A 15543-nucleotide genomic window follows, 5' to 3' on the forward strand; every position below is an offset into this window, starting at 1 on the left:
GATTTTGGGGGATTTGGGGCTGATTTTGGGGGGATTTTGGGGGATTTTTGGGGATTTGGGGCTGATTTTGTGGGGATTTTGGGGTGATTTTGGGGGATTTGGGGCTGATTTTGGGGTGATTTTGGGGTTATTTCGGGGGATTTGGGGGTGATTTTGGGGGGATTTAGGGGGATTTGGGGCTGATTTTGGGGGGTTTTTGGGGGGATTTTGGGGGATTTGGGGGTGGTTTGGGCTGATTTTGGGGTGATTTTGTTGTCGCCGAGCCCATTTTGGGCTGATTTCAGTGGATTTGAGGCAGATTTTGGGGTGATTTTGGGAGATTTGGGGGTGGTTTGGGCTGATTTTGGGGTGATTTTTGTGTCGCCGAGCCGATTTTGGGGGTGGTTTGGGCTGATTTTGTGCTGATTTTGGGGGATTTGGGGCTGATTTTGGGGGGATTTTGGGGGATTTGGGCCTGATTTTGGGGGGATTTTGGAGCATTTTGGTGTCGCCAAGCCCACTTTGGGCTGATTTCAGGGGATTTGGGGCTGATTTTGGGGTGATTTTGGGGGGATTTCAGGGGATTTGGGGCTGATTTTGGGGGGATTTTGGGGTGATTTTGGGGGATTTGGGGCTGATTCTGGGGAGATTCTGGAGCATTTTGGCATCGCCGGGCCGGTTTTGGGGCGATTTCGGGGGATTTGGGGCTGATTTTGGGGTGATTTCGGGGGGTTTTGGGGCTGATTTGGGGGGGATTTTGGAGTATTTTGGTGTCCCCGAGCCCATTTTGGGGTGATTTTGGGGGATTTGGGGGTGGTTTTTTGCTGATTTTGGGGTGATTTTGGTGTCGCCAAGCCCATTTTGTGGGGGATTTGGGCTGATTTTGGGGGGATTTGGGGCTGATTTTGGGGTGATTTTGGGGGATTTGGGGGTGGTTTGGGCTGATTTTGGGGTTTAGGACCCCCCCAAAGCCCCCCAAAAGTGACAGGGCTGTGTTTTTGTCCCCCCCGTTCTCTCGGCAGCGCGGCCCCCGAGGAGTCGAGCTCGCGGTCGCCGTCGCTGATTTTGGGGCGATTTTGGGGTGGTTGGGGGCTAATTTTGGGGTGATTTTGGGGGGTTTCGGGCTGATTTTGGGGTTTAGGACCCCCCAAAAGTGACAGGGCTGTGTTTTTGTCCCCCCCGTTCTGTCGGTAGCGCGGCCCCCGAGGAGTCGAGCTCGCGGTCGCCGTCGCTGATTTTGGGGCAATTTTGGGGGGATTTGGGGCTGATTTTGGGGGATTTGGGGGTGGTTTGGGCTGATTTTGGGGTTTAGGACCCCCCAAAAGTGACAGGGCTGTGTTTTTGTCCCCCCTGTTCTCTCGGCAGCGCGGCCCCCGAGGAGTCGAGCTCGCGGTCGCCGTCGCCGAAGCAGAAGAAGAAGAAGAAGAAGAAGGATCGGGGCAGGTGGGGAGGGTTTTTTTTTTTTTTTGGGATGATTTGGGGGGGTTTTGGGGGGTTTGGGGTGATTTTAGGAGTCGTTGGGGCTCCTGGAGTGATTTTAGGACGGATTTTAGGGTGGTTTTAGGGAGATTTGGGGGTTCTGAGGTGATTTTAGGGGAGTTGGAGGGAGATTTTTGGGATGAGTTGGGGTCCCAGGAGTGATTTTAGGAGGGATTGAGGGTGCCAGGATTGGATTTGGGGGTCCTGGAGTGATTTTAGGGGGATTGGAGGGAGATTTTAGGGAGATTTGGGGTCCCAGGGGTGATTTTAGGAGAGATTGGGGGTCCTGGAGTGATTTTAGGACGGATTTTAGGGTGGTTTTAGGGAGATTTGGGGGTTCTGAGGTGATTTTAGGGGGGTTGGAGGGAGATTTTAGGGAGATTTGGGGTCCCACGAGTGGATTTTAGGGAGATTTGGGGGTTCTGGGGTGATTTTAGGAGGGATTTTAGGAAGATTTGGGGTCCCGAGGGGATTTTAGGGAGATTTGGGGGTTTTGGGGTGATTTTAGGGGGGTTGGAGGGAGATTTGGGATGATTTGGGGGTCGTGGGGTGATTTCAGGAGGGATCAGAGGAAGATTTTTGGGAGATTTGGGGGTTCTGGGGTGATTTTAGGGGGGTCAGAGGGAGATTTTTGGGATGAGTTGGGGTCCCAGGAGTGATTTTTGGGAGATTTGGGAGTCCTGGGGTGATTTTAGGAGGGATTGAGGGTGCCAGGATTGGATTTGGGGGTCCTGGAGTGATTTTCGGGGGGGTTGGAGGGAGATTTTAGGGAGATTTGGGGGGTTTGGGGTGATTTTAGGAGAGATTGGGGCTCCTGGAGTGATTTTAGGACGGATTTTAGGGTGGTTTTAGGGAGATTTGGGGGTTCTTGGGTGATTTTAGGGGGGTTGGAGGGAGATTTTAGGAAGATTTGGGGGTCCCAGGAGTGATTTTTGGGAGATTTGGGGGTTCTGGGGTGATTTTAGGAGGGATTTTAGGAAGATTTGGGGTCCCGGGGGGATTTTAGGGAGATTTGGGGGTTTTGGGGTGATTTTAGGGGGGTTGGAGGGAGATTTGGGATGATTTGGGGGTCGTGGGGTGATTTTAGGGGGGTTGGAGGGAGATTTGGGATGATTTGGGGGTCGTGGGGTGATTTTAGGAGGGATTGAGGGTCCTGGAGTGATTTTAGGATGGATTTTAGGGTGGTTTTAGGGAGATTTGGGGTCCCAGGGGAGATTTTAGGGGGGTCAGAGAGAGATTTTGGGGAGATTTGGGGGTCCTGGGGTGATTTTAGGAGGGATTGGGGCTCCTGGAGTGATTTTTGGAGGGATTTTAGGGAGATTTTAGGGAGATTTGGGGTCCCAGGGATGATTTTAGGGGGATTGAGGGTGCCAGGATTGGATTTGGGGGTCCTGGAGTGATTTTAGGGGGGTTGGAGGGAGATTTTTTGGGAGATTTGGGGGTCCTAGGGGTGGATTTGGGGGTCTTGAGGGAGATTTTAGGAAGATTTGGGGCTCCTGGGGTGATTTTAGGAGAGATTTGGGTTCCCTGGAGTGGATTTGGGGGTTCTGAGGGTGATTTTGGGGTGGTTTTGGGGTGATTTTGGGGAGTTTTGAGGCAGTTTGGGCATCCTGGCGATGGATTTGGAGGTCCTGGGGTGATTTCGGGAAGGTTTTGGGAGGGTTGGGGCTCCAAGGAGTGAATTTTGGGGATGCCGGGAGTGATTTTGGGGCGATTTCAGGGGATTTTGGGGCGATTTCGGGGGATTTTGGGGCGATTTCAGGGGATTTTGGGGCATTTCCGAGGCTCGGGGAGATTTCAGGGCGATTTACAGGAAGATTTTGGGGCGTTCCGGGTGGATTTTTGGGGCTCCCAAAACCATTTTTAGGGCAACTTAAGAACTTTGGGCACCTGAGGTAGAATTGGGTGAATTTGGGCCAAATTTTGGGTGGAATTTGAGGCATTTTGGGGCTCTCTCATCCCCTCCCCCCTCCCAGATCCGCCAGTCGCTCCGGGGAGAGGAAGAAGAGCAAGAAGAAGAAGCACAGGTGAGGGGGCGTGGCCTGGGCGAAGGGGGCGTGGCCTGGACGAAGAGGGCGTGGTCACTGATCAATGGGCGTGGCCAGGCTCGAGGGGGTGTGGGCGTGGCCTGGATAAAGGGGGTGTGGCCTGGATAAGGGGGCGTGGCCACAGATCAATGGGTGTGGCCACAGGGGTCAATGGGTGTGGGTGTGGTCTGGCTAAAAGGGGGTGTGGCCGGGGGTCAATGGGCGTGGCCTGGCTAAAAGGGGGCGTGGCCATGGATGAATGGGGCGCGGCCGGGGGGTCAATGGGGCGTGGGCGTGGCCTGGCTAAAAGGGGGTGTGACCACCGGTCAATGGGGTGTGGCCTGGCTAAAAGGGGGCGTGGCCATGGGTCAATGGGGCGTGGCCAAGGGGGGTGTCAATGGGGCGTGGGCGTGGCCTGGCTAAAAGGGGCGTGGCCATGGTTCAATGGGCGTGGCCCAGCTGAAGGGGGTGTGGGCGTGGCCTGGCTAAAAGGGGGCGTGGCCATGGTTCAATGGGCGTGGCCTGGCTAAAAGGGGGCGTGGCCACGGGTCAATGGGCGTGGCCAGGGGAGGTCAATGGGGCGTAGGCGTGGCCTGGCTCAAGAGGGCGTGGCCACTGGTCAATGGGCGTGGCGGGGGGGTCAATGGGGTGTGGGCGTGGCCTGGCTAAAAGGGGGCGTGGCCATGGTTCAATGGGCGTGGCCCAGCTCAAGGGGGTGTGGGCATGGTCTGGCTAAAGGGGGTGTGGCCACGGGTCAATGGGCGTGGCCGGGGAGGTCAATGGGGTGTAGGCATGGCCTGGCTCAAGAGGGCGTGGCCACCGGTCAATGGGCGTGGCCTGGCTAAAAGGGTGCGTGGCCTGGCTAAAAGGGGGCGTGGTCTGGTTAAAAGGGGGTGTGGTCGGGCTCGAGGGGGTATGGGCGTGGCCTGAAGGGGGCGTGGCCTGGCTAAAAGGGGGCGTGACCACGGTTCAATGGGCGTGGCCTGGCTAAAGGGGGTGTGGCCACGGGGCAATGGGCGTGGCCAGGGTCAATGGGACGTGGGTGTGGCCAGGCTAAAGGGGGTGTGGCCAATGCTAAAGGAGGCGTGGCCTTGATAAAGGGGGTGTGGCCACAGCTCAATGGGTGTGGCCTGCATGAAGGGGTGTGTGGCCACAACTCCATGGGCGTGGCCTGGCTAAAGGGGGCGTGGCTATGGCACAATGGGTGTGGCCTAAAGGGGGCGTGGCCACTGCTCAATGGGTGTGGCCTGGATGAAGGGGGCGTGGCCTGGCTCAGCTCCGGGGGCGTGACCACAGTCCAGGTGAGGGGGGCGTGGCCTGGGCCCAGGTAAAGGGGGCGTGGCCTATGCGAGGGGGCGTGGCCAGGGGCCGGGTGAGGAGCGGGCGTGGCCACTAGGGGGCAGCACACCCTGCTGAATAAAAGGGGGCGTGGCCACAGAATAAAGTGGGCGGGGTCATAGAATAAAAGGGGCGTGACCAGAGGTTAAGGGGGTGTGGCCACCGCGTTAGAAGAGGGCGTGGCCTCCCTAAGCCCCACCCCATTTCCCCCTCCCCCAGGTCTGAGTCGGAGGCCAAGAAGCGAAAGCACCGGTAAGGACTGGGGGGAGAGGGGGGAGGGGCAGGTGTGCGGGTGGGGGAGGGGCGGGGTCTCACGGTGGGCGTGGCCTCCCTGTGACCCCCACACCCCCCCCCCATGACGTCACCGCCCCTCCCCCACCAGCTCGCCCAGCCCCAAGGCCAAGCACAAGGCCAAGGAGAAGAAGCGCAAGAGGTGAGCCCCTCCCCCACCCCCGAGCCCCACCCCCCCTCCCCCCACGCCCCTCCCCCACCCCTCCCCCCTCACCTCTGCCCCTCCCCCCTTTCCCCGCAGGTCCACCAGCCAATCGCAGAAGCCGGAGCGCTCTTCCTCCCCGGCCGGCTCCTCCTCCTCCTCCGGCTCCTCCCGCAGCAGGTGAGCCCCTCCCCCACCTCACACCCCTCCCCCCACGCTGCGGCCCCTCCCCCGACCCACGCCCCTCCCCCCCACCCCCCGCAGGTCCCGCAGCGCCACGGCCCCGACCCCGACCCCGGCCCCGGCCCAGCGCCGCGAGGAAGAGGAGCCGGCGCCGCCTTCGGCCTCACCTGCCGCCGCCGCCCCTCCCCCCGCCGCAGGTGAGCGCCGGGGGCGGGGCCTGGGGGAAGGGGCGGGGCCCTGAAGGGGGGGAGGGGCTTTCACCCTCCCCTCCCCCTTCCCCAGTTTCTGACCCTCCTCCCCCCCCCCCCCCCTTCCCGTTCTCCCGGCAGGAGCCGCAGCCGGAGCCGCTCGCGCCGTCGCCGGCCCCGTCCCCTCCCCCCGGCGCCGTCGCCGCCCCCGCGGAGCCGCCGCCCGTGAGCCCCGCCCCGGCGCCCGCCCCTCCCCCCTCCCCGCCCCGCCCCGCCCCCTCCCCCACCCCCCCCGCCGCCCCCCAAACGCTCCTCGGCCGCCCCTCCCCCCGCCCCTCCCCCTTCCTCCTCCTCCTCCTCCCTCCGCCGCTCCCGCTCCCGCTCCCGCTCCCGTTCCCGCTCCCGGCGCCGCGGCCCCCGCGCCTCGCGCCGCTCCCGCTCCCGGCCCCGCTCCCGCCGCCGCTCCCGCTCCCGGCCCCGCTCCCGGCGCCGCTCCCGCTCCCGCACCCCGCTCTGGACGCCCAACGCCACCTCCCCGCTGCGCTGGCCCGCCGTGGCCGGCGTCGCCCCGCTGCCCGCGCCCGCGCCCGCCCGCTCCCGCTCCCGCTCCCGCCCGCGCCGCCGCTCCCGCTCCCGCCGCCGCTCCCGCTCCCGCCGCTGGGGCCGCTCCCGCTCCCGCTCCCGCTCCCGCCGCCGCTCCCGCTCCCCCGTCCGCCGCTCCCGCTCCCCTCTCCGCCGCTCCCGCTCCCCTCTCCGCCGTTCCCGCTCCCGCCGCCGCTCCCGCTCCCCCCTGCGCCGCTCCCGCTCCCGCCGCCGCTCCCGCTCCCGCCGCCGCTCCCGCTCGCCCCTGCGCCGCTCCCGCTCGCCCCTGCGCCGCTCCCGCTCGCCCCTGCGCCGCTCCCGTTCCCGCGGCCGCCGCTGCTCCCGCTCGCTGTCGCCCTCCCCCGACGGCCGCCGCCACCGGCACCGCGGCGCCCGGCGCAGCCGCTCGGAATCCTCCGGGAAATCCCGGCGCGGCGGCGCCCGGCGCAGCCGCTCGCTGTCGTCGCCCCTCCCCAAAAAACGGGCCCGGCCGCGATCCCGCTCGGGCTCGCGCCGGCGCCGCGGGCGCAGCGACAGCCCCTCCCCCACCCCCGGCAGAACCTCGCCCAGCCCCCCCAAAGCCGCCCCGGCCCCCTCCGCCCCTCCCCCCGCCGTCCCTTCCCCCGCTCCCACCCCACCCCCAGCTCGCCCCAAGTGGGTCCCGCTGGCCGAGCTGCACCCGGCGGCCCCGCAGCCGCCCCGGGCCACGGCGGCCACGCCGGGGGTGCCCACGGCCGCCGCGGCTGCGTCCAAGTGGGTCCCTATAGGCGGGGCTCAGCCCCTCCCCCCACAGCCGGCCCCGCCTGGCACCGAGCAGGGCGCGGCCACCAAACCCTCTCCCGCGGCCACCCCCACCAAAGCCACCCCCGAGGCCACCCCTGCGGTCAGCGAGGCCGCGGCGGCGGCGGCGGTGACTCCCGGGGCCACCGCGGCGGCGACGGCGGCCGAAGAGAAGCCGCCGCCGGCTGAGGGCCCAGCAGGGCCGGCGACGTGTCCAGCGGCCACCAAAACATCCCCGGGGCCAGCAGCCACCAAGACAAGCAGCAGCGAGGCCAAGCCGAGCGCCGGCGAGGCCAAAGCGGCCGCGAACGACACCAAAGCGGCCGACGGCGACGCCAAAGCCACCGCGGGCGACGCCAAAGCCGCCACGGGTGACCTCAAGCCGGCGCCGGCCCCATGCCAGCCCCTCACCAAGGCGCCGGCCCCGAGCGTCCCCAAGGTGGAGGTGACGCCCCCGGCCGCGCCCAAGGCCGCGCCCGCGGCCTCCCCCGGCGTCCCCAAGTCGCCGGTGCCACCCCCGGACACCAAACCGCCGGCCCCGGCCGCGGCCTTGACCGTCCCCAAATCGCCGGCGCCGCCCTCTGACCCCAAACCGGCCGCGCCCTCCGTCCCCAAAGCGGCCCCGGCGCCGCCGGCCGAGCCCAAACCCGCGGCCGCCCCGGCCCCCAACGCCGCCCGCGCCGCCCCGGCGCCGTCCCGGCCGTCCCCGCGCTTGGGCGCCTTGGGGACGCCGCCGCCGCCGCCCCCCGGGGCTACCGCGGGCGCTGGCGCGGGCCCCCGCCGGCACCTTGGGCACGCTGCTGCCGGCCGCCCGCCTCAGCCTGCCCTCCTCGCCCGTGGCCGCCTCGGCGCTGCCGCTGCTGGCCCACGTGGCCCTGGGCGCCGGCAAGGCCCCGCCGCGGCTCGGCCTCACCAGGACGCCGCTGCTCGACGTGCCCAAGGTCGCCGGCGCGGCCACCAAGGCCACCAACGTCCCTGCGGACGGCAAGGCCGGCGCGGCGGCCGCCGCCCCAAAGGTCGCCGTGGGCGCCGTCCCCGGGGACGCCAAGGCGGCCAAGGTGGCCAATGCCAACGCCATGGATGCCAAGGCCGTTGTGGTCACCTCGAAGGCCGCGGACACCGGTGTCGCCGCTAAGGCCGCCCTCGTTGCCGGCGGCGGCCCCGCCGCGGCCGGCGGCGCGGTCAGCAAGGTCGCCAACGCCGCCGGAGCCGCCCTGGCTGCCACCCCGAACGCCGTCGGTGCCACCCCCGGGGTCAGCGGCAAGGCCGGCAGCGTCACAGTGGGAATCGCCACCAACGCCAGCCCCGGGGCCACCAACGTCACCGCCAGGGCCACCAACGTCGCTGCCGGGGCAAGCAACGCCAGCCCCGGGAAGCCCGGCATCGTCGCCGCGGGCACCGCGCCCAGGGCCACCCCCGGGGTCCCCGCGGGCGTCAGCCCCCTGGGCGCCGCCATCTTGCGCGCCAGCGCCGACGCCACCGCCAAGGCCACCGCCATGGCCAGCGCCATGGCCAGCACGCTCGGCGTCGCCAGGACCGCCCTGGACGCCGCCAAGGCCACCGGCGCGGCCAGCGTGGCCAGCGCGACCAGTGCAACCAGTGCGACCAGCACGACCAGCGTGACCAGCGTGACCAGCGCGACCAGCGTGACCAGTGCGACCAGTGCGACCAGTGCGACCAGTGTGACCAGTGTCGCCACGGTCTCTGAGGCTACCAAAATTGTGCCCGTGGTTGCCAGAGCCGGTGTGGCCACGACTGGGAGCGTCACCGATGCCACCAGCGCTCCCAGTGTCACCAGTGCCGCCAGCGGCGCTCCGAGGGCCACCGGCGTGAGCGGTGTGACCAGCGTGACCAGTACGAGTGGACCTGCTCCTCCCAGTGTCACCAGTATGACCAGTCCTGCTGCCACTGTGACCGGTACATTCAGCGTGACCAGTGCCGTGGCTCCCAGTGTCACCAGTGCCGCCAGCGTGACCAGTGCGACCAGTCCTGCTCACCCCAGTATGACCAGTGCTGGTGCTCCCAGTATGACCAGTGCGACCAGTCCTGCTCGTCCCAGTATGATCGGTGCGACCAGTCCTGCTCATCCCAGTGCGACCAGTCCTGCTCGTCCCAGTATGACGGGTGCCGCCAGTCCCTGCTCGTCCCAGTATGACCGGTGCCACCAGTCCTGCTCATCCCAGTATGACCAGTGCTCCTGCTCCCAGTGCAACCAGTATGACCAGTACTGCTGCTCCCAGTGTGACCAGTCCTGCTCGTCCCGCACGACCAGCGTGACCAGTCCTGCTTCTCCTAGCGTGACCAGTTTGACCAGTCCGGCTCCTCCCAGTATGACCAGTGCGACCAGTCCTGCTCATCCCAGTGCGACCAGTGCTGCTCGTCCCAGTGTGACCAGTGCTGCTGGTCCCAGTGTGACCAGTCCGGCTCCTCCCAGCGTGACCAGTATGACCAGTGCTGCTCATCCCAGTATGACCGTGGCACCACTGCTGCATCCCCCAGCGTCACCAGTGCGACCACTGCTGCGGTTCCCAGTGTCCCCAGTGCCACCAGTATCACCAGTACCGGCGTGGCCGTGGCTCCCAGCGCTCCCAGTGCCACCAGTATCGCCAGTACCGGCACGGCCGTGGCTCCCAGTGCCACCAGTACCGGTGTGGCCGTGGCTCCCAGTGCTCCCAGTGCCACCAGTATCGCCAGTACCGGCATGGCCGTGGCTCCTAGCACTCCCAGTGCTACCAGTACCAGCGTGGCCGTGACTCCCAGTGCCACCAGTATCACCAGTAGCAGTGTGGCTGCGACTCCCAGTGCTCCCAGCGCCACCAGTATCACCAGTACCGGCGTGGCCGTGACTCCCAGTGCCACCAGTACCACCATGGGCGTGACTCCAGTGCCACCAGTATCACCAGTACCACCAGTACCACCGTGGCCGTGGCTCCCAGTGCTCCCAGTACCACCAGTACCGGCGTGGCTGTGCCTCCCAGCGCTCCCAGTACCGCCGTGGCCGTGACTCCCAGTGCTCCCAGTATCACCAGTACCACCGTGGCTGTGGCTCCCAGCGCTCCCAGTACCACCAGTACCGCCGTGGCCGTGACTCCCAGTGCTCCCAGTACCACCAGTACCGCCGTGGCCGTGGCTCCCGGTGCCGCCAGCTCCGCGCCTCAGAGCGTCCCCAGCGCTCCCAGCGCTCCCAGTATCACCAGCGCGGCGCCTCCGAGCGTTCCCGGTGCCACCGGCGCCGCCGTGCCCGCGGACACTGGCGCTCCCAGTGCTCCCAGTACCACCAGTACGGGCCAGGCCGCCGTCGCCAAGAGCTCCTCGTCGTCGTCGTCGTCGTCCTCCTCCTCCTCCTCCTCTTCCTCCTCCTCCTCTGACTCGACTCCGACTCCGATTCCAGCTCCAGCTCTTCTGACTCCGCCCCGCCCTCGCCGGCCCGGCCCACCGGGTGAGTGCTCCCCTCCCATTGGCTGCGGCCTCCCTAAGCCCTGCCCGCCACAAGTGCTCCCTTTCCATTGGCTGTGGCCTCCCTAAGCCCCGCCCACCGCGAATGCCCCTCTCTCATTGGCTGTGGCCTCCCTAAGCCCACCCACTGTAATCGCTCCCTTCTCATTGGCTGTGGCCTCCCTAAGCCCCGCCCACCGGGTGAGTGCTCCCTTCTCATTGGCTGCGGCCTCCCTAAGCCCCGCCCACTGTAATCGCTCCCTCCTCATTGGCTGCGGCCTCCCTAAGCCCCGCCCACTGCAAATGCCCCTCTCTCATTGGCTGTGGCCTCCCTAAGCCCCGCCCACTGTAAGTGCTCCTCTCCCATTGGCTGCGGCCTCCCTAAGCCCCGCCCACCGGGTGAGTGCTCCCCTCTCATTGGCTGTGGCCTCCCTAAGCCCCGCCCACCGCAAATGCTCTTCTCTCATTGGCTGTGGCCTCCTAAGCCCCGCCCACCACAAATGCCCCTCTCTCATTGGCTGTGGCCTCCCAAAGCCCCGCCCACCTCAAGTGCTCTCCTCCCATTGGCTGTGGCCTCCCTAAGCCCCGCCCACTGTAAGTGCTCCCTTCTCATTGGCTGCGGCCTCCCTAAGCCCCGCCCACCGGGTGAGTGCTCCCCTCCCATTGGCTGTGGCCTCCCTAAGCCCCGCCCACCGCGAATGCCCCTCTCTCATTGGCTGTGGCCTCCCTAAGCCCCGCCCACCTCAAGTGCTCCCTTCCCATTGGCTGCGGCCTCCCTAAGCCCCGCCCACCGGGTGAGTGCTCCCTTCTCATTGGCTGTGGCCTCCCTAAGCCCCGCCCACCATGAGCACCACCCACTCATTAGTCTGCCTAAGCCCCGCCCACCATGTGAGCGCTCCCTTCCCATTGGCTGCGGCCTCCCTAAGCCCCGCCCACTGCATAAATGCTCCCTCATTAACTGCCACCTCCTTAAGCCCCGCCCACCATACGCGTCCCCTCATTGGCTGCAGCCTCCCTAAGCCCCGCCCACCACAAGTGCTCTCCTCTCATTTGCTGTGGCCTCCCTAAGCCCCGCCCACCGCGAGCACCACCCCCTCATTAAGGGTGGCCTAAGCCCCGCCCACCACGAATGCCCCTCTCTCATTGGCTGCAGCCTTCCTAAGCCCTGCCCACCTTGAATGCCCCTTTCATTGGCCGCAGCTCCCCTAAGCCCCGCCCATTAACTGCACACCCTCCCTAAGCCCCGCCCACCACGAACGCCCCTCTCTCATTGGCTCCAGCCTTCCTAAGCCCCGCCCACCTTGAATGCCCCTTTCTCATTGGCTGCAGCCTTCCTACGCCCCGCCCACCGTGAATGCCCCTCTCTCATGGCCGCAGCCTCCCTAAGCCCCGCCCACCGTGAATGCCCCTCTCTCATTGGCTGCAGCCTCCCTAAGCCCCGCCCACCTTGAACGCCCCTCTCTCATTGGCTGTCACTCCCCCAAGCCCCGCCCACCACGAACGCTCCTCTCTCATTGGCTGTCGCTCCCCTAAGCCCCGCCCATTAACTGCACCCTCCCTAAGCCCCGCCCACCTTGAATGCCCCTCTCTCATTGGCCGCACCCTCCCTAAGCCCCGCCCACCTCCCTCCCCCCCCCAAAACTCCGCCCATCCCCTCCCTCCATTGGCTGAGCCCTCCTTAAGCCCCGCCCACAGCAGCCAGGCCCCGCCCCCCCCCCCATTCACCCCTCCGTGTCCCCGCAGGTCCCCCGAGCGCCGTCGCCGTCGCCGCCGCCGCGGCCACCGTGGCCACCGTCCCTGGAGCGGGGCCGCCCGCCGGAACCCCTGCGGGTCCCCCCTCGGCCGAGGGCCCCCCTCGGCCCGGCCGTGGCCGTGCCCCGGCGCAAGCGGCGCCGCTCTTCCTCCTCCTCCTCGTCCTCCTCGTCCTCCTCGTCCTCCTCCTCCTCCTCCAGCTCCTCCTCGTCCCTCCTCCTCCTCCTCCTCTTCCTCCTCCTCCTCCTCCTCCTCATCCTCCTCCTCCTCTTCCTCCTCCTCCTCCTCCTCCTCCTCCTCCGAAGCCGCTCCCGAAGCCCCTCCCGAGGCCGCCCCTCCCCCCCGCCTCCCCCTCCCCAGCCCCCGCCCCGGCCACGCCCTCAGAGCCCCCCGCGGCCACCCCGGCCACGGCCTCCCCCACGGCGGCCACGCCCACCACCCCCACCACCACGGCCACTACCACCACCTCGGCGGCCACGCCCACCGGCGCGGCCGCCCCGGCCACGCCCACGGCGGCCACGCCGCTGCTGTCGCTCAAACCCGGCGCCGTGGGCGGGGCCTCGGCGTTGCCCCGCCCGCCTGGCTCCTTGCTGTCGCTCACGCCGGGAGGGGGGGCGTGGCTTGCGGCCCTCGCCGCGCCCGGCTGGCTCGCTGCTCTCGTTGGCCACCGCGCGGGGCGTGGCCGGGCGGGGCAGCGGCCCCTTCCCGCTCTTGGCCGCCCGCAGCCCGGGCTCCGCCTCCTTCCAGCGAGCGGCCGCGCCCTTCCTGGCCACGCCCACCCGCGGGGGGTGGAGCCCCCGCTCCCCCTCCTCCCCTTCCTGCGGGGAGGGGGCGTGGCCGGGGGGGCGTGGCCGCGGCTGGGAGGGGGCGGGGCTTGCCTGCACCGTTTCCACGGCAACCTGGGGGCGGGGGCTGGGTTGCTCCGGCCGCATAGGGGGCGGGGCTTGCCTGCACCGTTTCCACGGCAACGCCGGCATGGGCGTGGCCTCGGTGGCGGCGGCAGCCAATCGGATCAGCCCCTGCGGCCACCGCGGCTGCTGCTACCACGGGAGGGGCGGGGCCGGGCTGGGAGGGGGCGGGGCCACGCCCCGAAGCCCCTCCCCCTTCGCCATGACCCCCAGCATGGCCGCCCGCATGGCCCAGTACTCGCTGGGCTCCTCCCAGTACTCGCTGGGCTCGTCCCAGTGCGGCGCCGCCGCCGCCCAGTACGGCGCCGCCTCCTCCCAGTACGGCGCTGCCTCCTCCCAGTACGGCGCCGCCTCCTCCCAGTACGGCACCGGCGCCTCCCAGTACGGCGCCGCTTCCTCCCAGTACGGCGCCGCCTCCTCCCAGTTCAGCACCGGGACGGCAGCGGCGCAGTACCAATACCAGTACGCCCAGTTCGCCTCCCAGTACTCCCAGTACTCCCAGTATGCCGCCGACGGCTCCCAGTACGGGGCGAGCGGCACCGGCGACGCCTCCCAGTACGCCACCAGCGCCGCCCAGTACGCGGCCAGCGCCGCCCAGTACGCGGCGTCCGGCGCCGGCGCGGCCGCGGCGGCGGCCAGCGCCGGGGGAGGGACGGCCGCCGAGGCCTCCCAGTACGCCGCGGCTACTGGGAACCAGTACGGGAGCGGGGCGGCCGCGGCGGGGGGGGGAGGGGGGACGGCGGGAGCGGGGGGAGGGGCGGCCGCGGGGGCCACTTGGGGGGGGGAGAGGGGGGGACGCAGGAGGGGGCCGTGGGCGGGAAGTGGGGGAGGGGTGAGCTGGGGGAACTGGGTGTCCCCCGCCCAGTAAGGGGCGTGGGGGAGGGGTAGGGTGGGGTTCGACCCCAAATCTGAGAGGTTTGACCCCAAATCCGCAGGGTCCGAGCCCAATTTGGGGAGTTTCGGCTTCGATTCGCAGAGGTCGCGACCCCGAATTCCGGGAGTTTGGCCCCGAACTGGGAGGGATTGAGCCCAAATTTGGGGGCTGTGGTTCCAAACTGGGAGGGTTTGAGCCCAAATCTGGGAGTTTGGCCCCAAACTGGGAGGGTTTGAGCCCAAATTTGGGGGTTGTGGTTCCAAACTGGGAGGGTTTGAGCCCAAATTTGGGGGTTTGGCCCCAAACTGGGAGGGTTTGAGCCCAAATTTGGGGGTTTGGCCCCAAACTGGGAGGGTTTGAGCCCAAATTTGGGGGTTGTGGTTCCAAACTGGGAGGGTTTGAGCCCAAATTTGGGGGTTGTGGTTCCAAACTGGGAGGGTTTGAGCCCAAATTTGGGGGTTGTGGTTCCAAACTGGGAGGGTTTGAGCCCAAATTTGGGAGTTTGGCCCCAAACTGGGAGGGTTTGAGCCCAAATTTGGGGGTTGTGGTTCCAAACTGGGAGGGTTTGAGCCTAAATTTGGGGGTGTTGGTTCCAAACTGGGAGGGTTTGAGCCCAAATTTGGGGGTTGTGGTTCCAAACTGGGAGGGTTTGAGCCCAAATTTGGGGGTTGTGGTTCCAAACTGGGAGGGTTTGAGCCCAAATTTGGGGGTTTGGCCCCAAACTGGGAGGGTTTGAGCCCAAATTTGGGGGTTGTGGTTCCAAACTGGGAGGGTTTGAGCCCAAATTTGGGGGTTGTGGTTCCAAACTGGGAGGGTTTGAGCCCAAATTTGGGGGTTTGGCCCCAAACTGGGAGGGTTTGAGCCCAAATTTGGGGGTTTGGCCCCAAACTGGGAGGGTTTGAGCCCAAATTTGGGGGTTGTGGTTCCAAACTGGGAGGGTTTGAGCCCAAATTTGGGGGTTTGGCCCCAAACTGGGAGGGTTTGAGCCCAAATTTGGGGGTTGTGGTTCCCAACTGGGAGGATTTGAGCCCAAATTTGGGAGTTTGGCCCCAAACTGGGAGGGTTTGAGCCCAAATTTGGGGGTTGTGGTTCCAAACTGGGAGGGTTTGAGCCCAAATTTGGGGGTTTGGCCCCAAACTGGGAGGGTTTGAGCCCAAATTTGGGGGTTTGGCCCCAAACTGGGAGGGTTTGAGCCCGAATTTGGGAGTTTGGCCCCAAACTGGGAGGGTTTGAGCCCAAATTTGGGGGTTGTGGTTCCAAACTGGGAGGGTTTGAGCCCAGATTTGGGGGTTTGGCCCCAAACTGGGAGGGTTTGAGCCCAAATTTGGGGAGTTTGGCCCCAAACTGGGAGGGTTCGGCCCCAACCCGGGAGGTTCCACCCCAAAACTGGGGGGGTCCCGAGCCCAAATTTGGGGGTTTGTCCCCAAACTGGGGAGGGTTTTTAGCCCCAAATTCGGGGTTTTTCGCCCCAAATCCGTGGGGGGGGGGTTTGGCCCCCTCAGGGGGGCGTGGCCAAGGCTGAAGCCCCGCCCCTCGCCGGAGGCGGAGTCAGCGTCGGCAGCGCCCGGGGCTCGGCCCCTCCCCC

General features: G+C 66.8%; 1 protein-coding gene across 1 annotated transcript; it reads left to right on the plus strand.

Moving 5' to 3' along the window:
* The first annotated feature begins 12572 nt into the window (after nt 1–12572).
* On the plus strand, nt 12573–13952 carry LOC138101413 (spidroin-1-like). Its single transcript, XM_068999216.1, has one exon. It carries the CDS (start codon nt 13152–13154, stop codon nt 13950–13952), a length of 801 nt encoding a protein of 266 aa, XP_068855317.1. The 5' UTR covers nt 12573–13151.
* Nucleotides 13953–15543: the final 1591 nt, after the last annotated feature.

The sequence above is a fragment of the Aphelocoma coerulescens genome, unplaced genomic scaffold (genome assembly GCF_041296385.1).
Source record: "Aphelocoma coerulescens isolate FSJ_1873_10779 unplaced genomic scaffold, UR_Acoe_1.0 HiC_scaffold_289, whole genome shotgun sequence".
NCBI classification, from domain to species: Eukaryota; Metazoa; Chordata; class Aves; order Passeriformes; family Corvidae; genus Aphelocoma; species Aphelocoma coerulescens.